Below are 12,521 nucleotides of genomic sequence, written 5' to 3' on the forward strand. Positions count from 1 at the left end.
CGAGTTTATGGACCTCGACTCCGGCTCGGTCCATAAACACGCAAAAAAAAAAAAAGAACTTGGCCAATATCCAGTCATCTTGACCTCACACTTGGTCAATAACCCATATGTATTGCCTGATGTTACAATCCTTAGACATCACTTGAGAAGCTCAAAAACGTCCTTGATTGCTACAAATATCCAAGGAATGCAACCATACAAAGTTCCTCGTCAGTTCACCCCCCCCCCCCCCCCCCCTTATACCATAGCTCCTTCACAAGAGAGATTAGGAACGCCCGAGAGGACCTGGATCAAACAATGATGCATCGCATTCTGGTATATTTTTCATCGCAATGCTTTCATAGCCGAGTTGTTTCTGTATTTTAAAGAATGTCAATGTCCTCATTAGTTTCGAAGTGAAGCAATCAACTGACATTTGTAACAAACATTTTGCTTTGCCTTAGTTAACAATCATTGAACTCAGAGAAAGCATGGAAGAAGCATTTGAAGGTTAGTAATGCCTTTGATTACTGTACCAACAAACGCCACGGAAATTGCAGTCATTTTGTGAAAGCGATGGACCGTGCATTTCTATAGTACGTTGGCAAAACAAACCACTTCAAATGTTGAAAGGAACGTTCAAAACCTCGCACATAACTCGTAACTTAAAAACACTTCTGACACCGAGTTTGGCTTATTGTGCAGATAAACCATAAAAATACGAGTCCATCACATGTTTTAAATACAGTTATTATTATTATTTTCTGCACATTCATTTTGTATTCGAACACAGGAGACAGAGAAGTTCAGTGCAAGGACAGCGACTTCAAAATTTCTGAGGCAAACTCTTAGGCTAAAATGAAACAAGATTAAAAAACGCGGTGAAAACACAATGCGATCATGGGCTGCCAATGTCAGTCGAACTTTAAATTGACCTTCGTGAATAAACAAAACTTTGGCCTGATTTACATAACAATTTCTTCCACAAAAGAGCAGATGGCGACTATGGCGTTAAACAATTAACATTGCAACTTTGTAAATACCGTAGACCTTTTCAGTCTGGGCGGTTCGTTGCCCCATTTCAGACCATGTAGTGATACTCTTGAGAATTCTTTCTTTCAAATTTTCAAATAGTCGCGTGCATATGAATAAATAAAAAGAACGATTCTCTAGAGAATATCACTTGGTCTGTAATAGGAAAACAAACCGCCCAAGCGAAAAAGGTCTATTGCCGAACATGTAAGACCATGTAACACGAAGGTTCACCTTTTCGCTTCTTCCGAGCATAACACAGAAACAATAGCTGAAAATCACCAGAAGTCTTTAACAATATAGTAATGTGAACAAAATTATGAGAAATCTATTTCAAAATGTGAATTTTGCAGCGCCAATTTTACGGTTCACTGGGTCTACCGCTGACTCTTTTTTACTAATTTGGTAAATTGTGTGACTTCCAGATTTGTGTAATTGATTGCTTTCGACAAATTTCAGCGAGTGTGGAAACATCGCAGCTATGGATTCACAGACAACAGGTCTAAACAGAAGAAAACATCAACAGCGACAGGAGATGCTTCACACATTGAATTCGTTTAGAAAGTCTCAAACATTTTGCGATGTGTTTCTCGTTGCGGACAATTTTCGACTTCCCGCTCACAAAGTTGTACTCGCTGCGAGCAGTCCCGTCTTCAAAGCTTCTTTTATGAGCGAGTTGGCTGGAGGCGACGAATTCAAAGTCGATCTCCCAGAGTTTATTCCAGAAACGAAAATTATCGAGGAACTTTTGAACTACGCTTACACCGGAGAAGCGGAAATTTCCGACGACAATGCCGAGGAACTGTTAGTTATAGCCGATTATTTTGATATCCCGAGCCTAAAAGAAACTTGTGCCGAGTTTTTGATGATCAATCTTAAGCCTTCAAACTGCTTGGCGATTCAGATCTTTGCCGAGAGATACCGCCATCAACAGTTACACGAGGCCGCCACAGAATACATTTGCAATCATCTCGGAGACATTTGGAAAACAGAGGAGTTTTTGTCTTCGGATTTCGAAGATGTGAAAGCGCTCATTTGCGGCGAGAGACTGGATATTAAAACGCAAAGAGGTGAAGAAGAGGTTTTCGACGGAATCAGGACATGGGTAAAGCGTGAAAGCGAAACAAGAGAGCATCGCTTTGCGGAACTTTTCAGCCATCTTCGCTTGTCGGCCATGTCGCTTCAATTCATCACCGAGGTCATTGACCGTGACGAGTTCGTGACGCGTGATCACGAATGCAAAAGTTTGGTAACAGCAGCTCTTACTCTCCCGGACGAAGAGCGTGACGAGCCACGAGGTGTCGCGGAAGGTATTGTGCTATTGAGCAAGAATGGATGCGCTTCTTGTTATATTCCCGCATCAAAAACCTGGTTTGATTTGTCTAGATTGCCGAGCTTCAACGAGGTAAGGACAGTGACTGTTTGTGAAGGCAGACTGCACGCCATTGGCTGGGAAGATGACCGTTTAACGATTGAAAAATTCGACCCGAAGAAAAACATTTGGTCGGAAGTACTGTCCACGTTTAGCAGCCTTCCTTTGGCGGCCGTGACGGTGGAAGATAGCATTTGTTTGTTCAAGGAAAGTAGTGTGACGCTTTACAAGCCGATAGACAATTCCTGGCAAGATATGGCCCCGATGCGCTCATCGAGAAGGGGCTTATGTGCGTTGTCGTTGAACGGGCTCATTTACGCGATCGGGGGCCACGATGGACAGCAGGGGCTCAATAGCGTCGAGAGATACGACCCTAGCAACGACCAATGGGAAAACGTTGCATCTATGGACGAGACGCGTTGCTTCGCAAGTGCGACTGTCATGGACAATAAAATCCTCGTGGTGGGAGGCACGGGCGATTTTTTTCTCCCGCTTCAGAACTGTGAGCTGTACGACCCCACAACAGATGTGTGGAGCTTGCTGCGCGCGGAACTGTGTGTTCCTCGTTCTAACGCGGCCATCGGCAAAGCAAAGAAGAAGATTTTCGTGTTCGGTGGAATTTACAGTAATGGGATCGTGGAATTTTACGATAAGGATAAAGAGGAATGGGCGGAAGTTGGAAAGATTCCGTCTACAATGTCGTTCAACCACGCCTGTGTCACGTGGCTCCCGAAAGCTCTGTTTAAGCAGCTGAAAGGCGTTAAGCTTCAACATGACCAACAAAACGGTTAAATAACGAGAGCTGAGTGAACATGAGAAGAAATGACTTTGCTCTAAAGAAGTAACAGGTTTAGAGACACGCGCGTTTCTGGCAACGGTTCATCAACGTCTGTTTGCTTTGATAGTATGCCTGTGAACAGGGTTCCAAACACACCAGTGATAGCTTCATTTCATGGAACAGTATTTGACAAATTCCAGGAAGGCATCAGGAAGCGATGATGAATTACAAAAAGTTTAATTCACTCGCACCGCGAAATCTCCTGTTACATTATTTGCATTCTTCACAAAGTTGCTTTCAAGTAATTTTTCAATGTTGTTCAACAACATACATGTAACACCTTTTCTTTAACATAGCCCAGAGCCAGAAGCTCTCTCCGCTGTATAAAAATGGCTCGCTGTTGTATTAAGCTTCATTTTAGGACTCAAAAGTAATCACAGTTCAAGCAGCTATGCTACCTAGGTACTGAACGAATCTAACAGAGATACAGCTATGTAGAGCGGTTTTCAATTGAGTGGGGCAAAACCAAAACCAAAATAATCACTCTAGCCAATCACAAAGGCCTCTTAAAACCAATGAACCAATCAAAACTCGAAGTAATTACGTGTAGCTGACGCAAAGCGCGGGAAAACGTGTGTGAAAGTATCACAATTGGTTTTTGCTTTACTTCTGATTGGATGTAAGAGCCGGTGGCACGAGTTTTTTTAAGTCAATCGGCGTGTAGCGTAGTTATGCAAAACCAATTACTTTTCGACACTCAAATAAAAACCGCTCTAAATAAGATATACTTTTTGTCGTTTATACCTCGTCACTACCCACGAGAGAATAAGCCGTTCCACTGCGACCAGCTCTTGCAACCCGACCTGGGAAAAACAAGGGCGTAACAGTCTTTCGTTAAAATAGAACGGAGCTCAAGAGACGGTGTTTACTCGAACTAGTGGTTTGTGGACTCAAAACTAAACTTGATACACTGATCTAGAGAATGAAACACATAGCTCACTTTGAAAAAGGATGTTGGCCTCCAAGCTACGTGGAATAAACTAGGAGGGGTATCAAAAGTAACAAATGTGGCATTCCGTTCTGCCATATTTGTTAAACCGCTCCCCCCCCCCCCCCCCCCACCCACCCCGCCAATAACTCCATAGGCGCTGACGAGAGGCTAGTTGGGCGCTATGCTATCACTTCGTTTGAAATTAAGTAAGCTATGCATATAGTGTCTATTGGAATGTAGGAACTCTGTTACAAACAGCTCGTTGATTCCACTGGCGCGTCTATTTTGTTTGAGAGGGGTGGAAAATTAGCTGGATAGAGTTCCCTGAATCGCATCATTACCACACAGGTGTTTACTAAATGCCATGGAATACAAATCAGTCTTGAGTGACTCACCTACTCGATGAATAAAAAGCTTTGGTTTGGCTGGAAAGTTGTAATTGATCACGTTATCCAGCATCGGGATGTCAATTCCACGAGCCTAATGATCGACGTACAGATGAAAACATATTAAAAACAACATTGGCTCCCTCTCATGCACAGTTTGTCTGTTGACAGTTTCATATCAATAGGCCAGTTCCGAGTTACCTTGTGCCTCGGTTTCAAAACGAGGCCTCGTGTAAAACCTTTCATATGAAAATGAGTTTGATTTGCACGAGAATGAACCTGTAGATGGAACACATTTTCATATGAACGGTTTCGCACCAAGACTCGTTTTGACACAGAGGCAATAGGCAACTTGGAAATGGCCCATTCAGTACAATTCCGCCTAATTAAAAAAGAAAAAAACAGTAATTTTGTAACCAGTTGGGTTACGATTTGCAGTAAGTCCATACTATCAATTAATCCCGTCCGCCACCCCTTTCAAAAGGTGTTAGAAATAAATAAGTCGGAAAAAATAAAGAATCACGTAAACGCATCATAACCGAGACATTTTCACTTACAGCCACGTCAGTGACGACCATAACGTTCGTTTTCTTGTGTTGAAACTTGCCAATGTTGATCTTTCTTGCTGTAAAAAGAAAAAAAGGTTACCAAATATCTTTTTAATTTAGAGATGTCTCGCGTCCAAGCGAGTCCGGTTTAAACTGTAGATATCAAAACCCCTATATCAGCCGGATTAGAGCTTATAGAACTGACAATCAAACTATACCAAGAATTTTGGAATAAAATGAATTGTCGAAGTTTTCATGACCTCTATTAAAATGCGAGCGTCCGAATGACCTTTTCAAAGCCTTGTTTTCAATACAAGTCAAAGGGAATTTGTTCGTTTGCCCTATACGTGGACAGTAGCTAGTCTTTCAAGTTCGCCAAGGATTTGATAAGGATTTCATCGAGAATTAAGATACATTGTTTGTAGAATCGTGGCAGGAACCTTACGAATATGCAAGCTGCAAAATTCTTGACGATCTTTAAGATCTTGTGGATCCTCAAAGTTTTTTATTCATCCTTCAATTCATCCTCACAAATCTGCAATAGGATCTGCATGTAGATCTCTAAAGGATGTACAAAGATCCTTAAAAAAAATTCACCAGGGAGACGAGCTACTCCGGTAATCATTCACCATCAAGCCCTGAACTATTGGCATGTAATAACAAAAACGTTCAAGCTTTCCCACTAACCTGCTTGATCCAGGGTGCTGTAAACAAAGGAACTTTCTATTCCAGCGACTTCTAGCAGCTGTAATATACCAAGAAAATGAGAAAAAACTACATCTAATTCTGAGTGTAACTTTAAAAAGGTTAAGAGAGTTAGTCGTGGAGATGGGCTGTTCAAAAAAAACGTTGTTTAAATGTTGTTGTTTATAGTGGACACTGCACTTAGCTACACCAAGCTAGTTCACAGGCATGCCACTTGAACCGAAAGAAACAAATATGTCAACTAAACATAATAGGCTTAAAAATCCCAGCTGGCGAGAGGAAGACCAGTTGGCTATTTACAAGCATGACTGAGGAGCTGAACGAGGGTCTACCGAGAAAATAACTCCAGCTTAGTGGTCAGAGCGGGAACTGAACCCGCAGCCTCCGGATTTCAAGTCAGGCGTCCTAACCACTCGGCCACGCTGCCACGCCGCACATCTACACCCAATTTTTGTGAGAGTACCCACGGGTATCGGGGATCTTCGTTGAAAAAGGCGTTACATGTATGAGTATTTGTAGCTCAACGGACTAATAATAGGCCATTTTCGCATTATCAGTATGGGACTGGAACTAGCTTGAAACTGAGGCTAATGCAGGGAGTCTTTTCAAATGCAAATGACATTAATCTCTTTTTAATGTTATTCCCCCGCATCAGCCTCCATTCCAAGCTAGTTCCAGTCCAATACCGAGAATACGAATATGGCCTTTTTCTTCAAACTGTATCTGGGTTATTTCTTTCGTTCTGTGTACCTCTTTTAAGTATTCCACATGGTGCTTTGTAGCCGTAAAGACAAGGGTCTGTTCAGATGGTTTGACCAAGTTTTGAAGAATGTGCAACAACACAGCTGAAACAAAAACAATACAACTGAAACGATGCTTACGTAGCTGTAACAGTGTTTTTTTTTAAGCCTTTCATAGAAAATAATATTAATATATTCCGTACACAGTACCTTTTTGCGTGTTCTTTCTTTCAATCTAACGGGGTTTTTATTTTGTTCGCGCTCTCGGCTTTGTTAGAGAAAACAGCACGTCTGTGAACACACTAACATATGTAATCTCAGCAGCCTAAGTGTAAGGGGTGACAGGTAAACCCAGCTGGCTGTCTAAGACAGACACCTCCCTGACACAGACATTTGGTGTTGACGCCGAAAATCGACAGCTTAGTAAGTCATGATTACCAATGTCAAAAGAAAGGTGTGAAATTTATTGGGGGAACTTATTGAGCTACTGTACTGTAAAACAGGGTTGGGACTAACCTGGTTTGTCATCTGATCTCAGTGAAAAGAAAGCAAGCTTGAAAAGAAAAGAACAAATTGTGAAAACGACTTGTGTAACGATATAACATCATACCTAACACAAATCATGTGAAGTTTAACAGAAAGTGAAACATGTTTTTTCCTCATTGAACACACAAAAAAGTGGGAAAACAACAGGGACAACAAAATGACCTACCCTTAACTGCTCACTTAGTTTGGAGTCAACATCCAGCCTTATAAGGACAGGGTCAGTTAAACCTATCAAAGATACAAATACACTGTATCTTGTAAAACTTCATTCTGTTCTAACTCATTTTCTTTTCATTCTACGAGACGAGAGCTTGTAGCTTAGGCCCCATTCACACTATGTCGGAGGAATTTGAAAACGGAGGTTTCATTCTGAAAACGCGTTTTCAAAACCCTCCGGGTTGAAGAGGGTTTTCGAAAAGCTCCGTTTTCGTGACGGATTAGTGTGGACGGTAGGCCTAACCGTAGAAATAAAGCTGCGTTTTCAAATCTATCCGGCGTGGTGTTAGTTATAATGATTATCAATCCACATTACTGAAACATCGCACGTCGTTGAAAACTACTTGAGAACTTGCAGCTTAGTTACAAGGATTATCGTAATTATCAGCTCACATTACCTGCTTTCGTGAAATCCACTAATAATTTTGGAAGAGTTGCAGAAAACAGAAGGGTTTGTCTGAAAAGAAGGAAACAGTACTATGTCAACACAGGAGGCTGGGCTTATGTACGGCCAGCTTAACAGCTCCACCAAGGACAGAGCCAGACTCGGGAAATGATAAACTAAGGAGCTAGACTAAGGTGAACCTTTTGCATCACAAGCCTGTTCCAGGCATTTTTTATTACAGGTTGTTAGAGATTAAACACAAACGACAACAAGAGGAAAAATAAGTAGCTGGTGTCTCCAAGTAACGCTTGTTTTGTTTGTTTGTTTTTGTTTTGTTTTGTTACGGGTTTTTTTTTCACTTACTGCTCTTTGCACTGCAAAACTACACCACTAAATTGCACTCAAATGTTTGCCAAAAGAAAGAAGTTGTACTAATTCATTCGCTAAAATAAAAGTCTAAATATTTTACCATGCTTTGTTCATTGCTTTGCCAAAAAAGAAACATCTGTGAATTAAATCAAATATATTTACAAAGGTCAACTTATGTGTAGAATATTTTACCTGGAATCTGGAAGACGATTGATAATTTCATGAAGTTGCTGAGCAAACCCCATCTCAAAGAGCCTGCAAAAAAAAAAAAAAGAAAATTGTTACTTGATCAAGGAGCCAATCTCATTAATCACTGTTACTTCAGATGAACTTCGACTATCTAAGCCTAAATCTCCATGCAATTCCATGTAACTTTGAGGTGTTTGGAAATGTGGTCAAACACTGTCTTGAGTGTTTGCTTATATCTTCTCAATCAAAACTAAAACTAAGGAGAAAACAGAGAAATAAACCCTACAAATCTATGCAGATATCCAAACACTGTTGCCGTTATGATTTCCATTGTTAAACTTGATGACTTTAATGGTTTTGAGAACTAGAGATCAGCTGGCCACTATTCTGTAGTAACAATGGAGGAATCAATGTCTGTAAGCCAGGATTTGACTTTTATTACATGGCTACCTCCGTGGGTGGGCAAGATGAATCAAATCCTGCACTGTGATTGGCTACGTGAGCAGGCAAGATGGACCTATCTTGCCCGCTCCGGACTACCCGCCGTGTCCTGCAAGAAAAATTTCCCCAAGAGCCACATAATAAATCCTTTATTGACCTAGCTTGTTCGGTCAAGATGGCTGGATATTGGCCTCGTTCTTTTTTTGCGAGTTTATGGACCGAGACGGAGTGGAGGTCCATAAACATGCAAAAAACAGAACTTGACCAATATCCAGCCATCTTAACTGAACAAGCTTAGTCAATAACCCATATTTATTTTTCCTAACATTGTACCTGTCAGCTTCATCAAACACAACATATTCTACTGCAGTCAACTTCAGGTCCATTTCCATCATGACATGAAGAAACCGTCCTGGAGTGGCCACAATACTATGTAAAAAAAAAATGAAATAAAATAAATAAATAAATAAATAAATAAATAAACAAATAAATAAGTAAATAAGTAAATAGAATAAATAAATACATACATAAATACATAAATACATAAATACATAAATACATAAATACATAAATACATAAATACATAAATACATAAATACATAAATACATAAATACATAAATACATATTAAATACATAAATACATAAATACATAAATACATAAATACATAAATACATAAATACATAAATACATAAATACATAAATACATAAATACATAAATACATAAATACATAAATACATAAATACATAAATACATAAATACATAAATACATAAATACATAAATACATAAATACATAAATACATAAATGAATAAATGAATAAATAAATAAATAAATAAATAAATAAATAAAGTTACTTAAATTACTGATGAATACAGTAACTGTTAGTAATAAACCACAAATTAAAATAATGATGCAAAGCAATGTTGATGTTACAACAAAGTAATAATCACAACTACTGGTAATAATAAATTATCAGTATAGGGACTTACATGTCTGGATTTCCATGCAATGCTGCAAACTGCCCTTCTAGACTGAAATCAATAATAGCCACAACATTATGAACTTTTATGATACTAAAACTGTACATCAATGTACAGTCAAACCCTGTTATTCCAGTCACCAATGGGCCACAAAAATCTGGCCGTGTTACTGGGATTCTCTAATGATATTAAGAAAATGGCTGACTGAGCTTTTGTTTGGGGCAGTATGAAGTGGCTGTAATAACGAGGTGGACATATAAACGGGGCAGCCGTAAGGCAGGTTCGACAGTAGTTACAGCTGTGTTGTGTTTTTGGAGCAAAACACTTTACTACTCTCATAGTTCTTCTCTTCACTTAGGAGGACAGCAACCTATTTGAGTAATTCTGATGGGGGGGGGGGGGGGGGGGGAGGGGTTTTGCAACTACCCTGGGATGGCATGCTAGCTTTACTCCTGCATGGTTGCAAAAATGCTACGGGGACTGGGGAGAGGTAAATAGCTTGATGTACCTCTTTTGGCCAAACTTGCAGTAAAAAAAAAAAATTCAATAGCCAGTTGACCCAAACCCTTGAAATTTCTAGAGGTGTAGTGACCCAACATTAAGACCTGAAAACACTCCATTGTGGGTGGGTGGAGGGTTGGATGGTTCTAGATAATTTCTGACATATATCATTGCACTTTTGTTTCAGTTGCTCAGGTTACTACATGATGGCAAAGAACTTATCAATAAGAAGTTGTCAAACTGAAGGGGCCAAGTACTCAGCCCAAATGGTAGATATTTTAATGTTAGCAGCTGATTAAACTCTTCATATGAGCCAAGTGGCTTATCCTGGTTTCAGTAACTAGGAGTATTTCTACTCCCCCATGGATGGGATGCTAGTTCATTGCAGGGTTACCCCCAAGTTAACAACTACATCATGCCGTATGGAAGATGGGTGCCTGGGATAACAGGGAGCCTCAACTGTGACCAGCCGGCCCTTAGACAGTATAACGCTCCCATGGTTGGCAATCCCCGGAACCCAGCCATGAGCTCCCTCATAGTCTCCCAGGCACCCGTCACGCTGAGTTCACAGTGGAGGTGGGGAGGGCGGGGCAGACAGATGTCAATGAATAGACCAAAACGACCGTTCCAGGGACCGCCACGCTGGAACACACTAGTACAATGGTGAAAAGCACTGAGCATGCAGTACCATACGAATACCGCTGACCGCAAGAACAAGCTACTCTTTGTTGTTAACTTAGTTTGTTAATAAGCACTTAATGACTGGCCTCAAGGGAAACAGTGAGTGTTGTTGGCAAAGCTGAGGGGAACATTGAGGTTGCGGGGAAAACAAAACTCATTGTTTCCTGCAGGACCAGTCATTAAGTGTTTTGTTATACCTCCCAACTCAAAAATAGAAAAAAGAACTGCAAAGAAATAATTTTCTTGATGCCAGCTGGCTCACAAACTTGCCGCAGTTTCAAGGAGCACGACCTGATCACGTGCCAGTCGAAAGTTAAACTTGTTGTTTCCCTAAGGAGTTAGTGAGTTTTGTTTGTCACAATGTCCCCAGCCAGGGCTTGAACCTGCAACGCTCACTCCTGAGTCAAGTGCACTAACAATGAGGCCACCGTGCTTCTCACTTAGCAGCTGATTAAATCAAAGTAAATAAGAACAGGGGAGATCACACAGTGGAAAAAATTCACAAAGTTATCCTTGTCCATGACGTTTCCACAAGGAACGTACCACTTCTTATCTGATCTATTCCAACTTAAAACGCACATGTAGTAAGTGAAAACTCTGAGAGTTTGGCAAAATGAATATTATGTGTATTTTGATCAGGAAAATTGGAAAAACTCTAATTTGCATAGTTACGTGATTAAAAATGAACTAGTTTTGTTTTGAAGCCCTTGTCAGTAAATTGCCATATACATGAAATATATGAATAAAAAAACACTTCATGTAAAAGAAATTTTACAGATTGAATTATGAGCAACCCCCTTTCCCATACCAAATATTGTCTGAAAAGCCCTGTTAAAGGGAGTTCCAATAAAGTATGTATGTATGTATGTATTGTCTTGCTAATCAGCATTTTAACAATACTCACCTATCTCCACCAAGCACCACAGCTGCCTTTAAACCAGTGAATCTACCAAGCTGAAAGTTGGACACAAAATTAAGAATTTAAACAACAACGACAATAACTTAATTTATTCACTCATACATTTACAGTTTTACAAAATATTTTTATATAGAAGGACAGAAAAATAATGTATCTTTGTGTCTGGAGACCTGAAATGGTCATTTCAGATTGTAACTTATCACTTGAAATTCTTAAAAACATCTATAGTAAATGTTTTGTAATCATTTATCACCCCAGGTTCAACTGCAATAAATAATAAATTTCAGCTGCGATGCTATTTATACATGTATCTCATGTTGGTTTCTGGTTTTGCTACACTCTTGCTTAATTCCTGTAACTTTGTCTGCTACATTTCTCAGAATGGTTGATATAGTATACACAGTTTGTGAACCTTACTTAATATATGTTAAATTATTGCAGTCAATTTGTTACCTCTTTGGTGAATTTGAGAGTCTGGAGGGCTAACTCACGTGTGGGTGACAAGATCAACCCTCGGGCACCAACCTAAAATACGACAATGTTAAAAAACACTTTAAACCATCATATTGAGGGTATGGTATTACTCTTGTCAACTGTGAAGCAATAATGCCCATTCACTGAGCAAACTCAAAATAAAATTATGCTTTTCTCACTTCTTAAAGGTACATACATTTTGCTGTTGAACATTTAGCTTTAATTTTATTAAAAATAAACAGCGCAAAGTGTAGTGTAGTCATTGTTGGGTGAAAATATTTAGACCT

General features: G+C 39.7%; 2 protein-coding genes across 2 annotated transcripts in view; one reads left to right on the plus strand and one right to left on the minus strand.

Annotated features, from left to right (window-relative positions):
* LOC110041576 (ATP-dependent RNA helicase DDX54-like) overlaps window positions 1-12,521 on the minus strand; it is a 31,431-nt gene that overhangs the window by 12,880 nt on the left and 6,030 nt on the right. Inside the window, exons 6-18 of the mRNA XM_020746884.2 lie at window positions 12,214-12,285; window positions 11,746-11,795; window positions 9,669-9,710; window positions 9,011-9,106; window positions 8,240-8,302; window positions 7,692-7,750; window positions 7,244-7,305; window positions 7,048-7,084; window positions 6,542-6,636; window positions 5,774-5,831; window positions 5,096-5,163; window positions 4,548-4,632; window positions 3,966-4,024 (exon numbers count right to left, since the gene is read on the minus strand). Coding sequence (XP_020602543.1) covers window positions 3,966-4,024; window positions 4,548-4,632; window positions 5,096-5,163; window positions 5,774-5,831; window positions 6,542-6,636; window positions 7,048-7,084; window positions 7,244-7,305; window positions 7,692-7,750; window positions 8,240-8,302; window positions 9,011-9,106; window positions 9,669-9,710; window positions 11,746-11,795; window positions 12,214-12,285 — 846 coding nt within the window. The remainder of the gene's footprint in view (window positions 1-3,965; window positions 4,025-4,547; window positions 4,633-5,095; window positions 5,164-5,773; window positions 5,832-6,541; window positions 6,637-7,047; window positions 7,085-7,243; window positions 7,306-7,691; window positions 7,751-8,239; window positions 8,303-9,010; window positions 9,107-9,668; window positions 9,711-11,745; window positions 11,796-12,213; window positions 12,286-12,521) is intronic.
* Window positions 1,406-4,584, plus strand: LOC110041575 (kelch-like protein 7). The gene has a single exon (XM_020746883.2). It carries the CDS (start codon window positions 1,493-1,495, stop codon window positions 3,173-3,175), a length of 1,683 nt encoding a protein of 560 aa, XP_020602542.1. The 5' UTR covers window positions 1,406-1,492; the 3' UTR covers window positions 3,176-4,584.

Source organism: Orbicella faveolata, unplaced genomic scaffold, assembly GCF_042242905.1.
Source record: "Orbicella faveolata isolate gen_17 unplaced genomic scaffold, um_ofav_v1 contig_34, whole genome shotgun sequence".
Taxonomy (NCBI): domain Eukaryota; kingdom Metazoa; phylum Cnidaria; class Anthozoa; order Scleractinia; family Merulinidae; genus Orbicella; species Orbicella faveolata.

Coding starts and splice junctions, on each gene's coding strand:
- LOC110041575 (XM_020746883.2), top strand. CDS start 1,493: ATGGATTCACAGACAACAGGTCTAAACAGAAGAAAACATCAACAGCGA.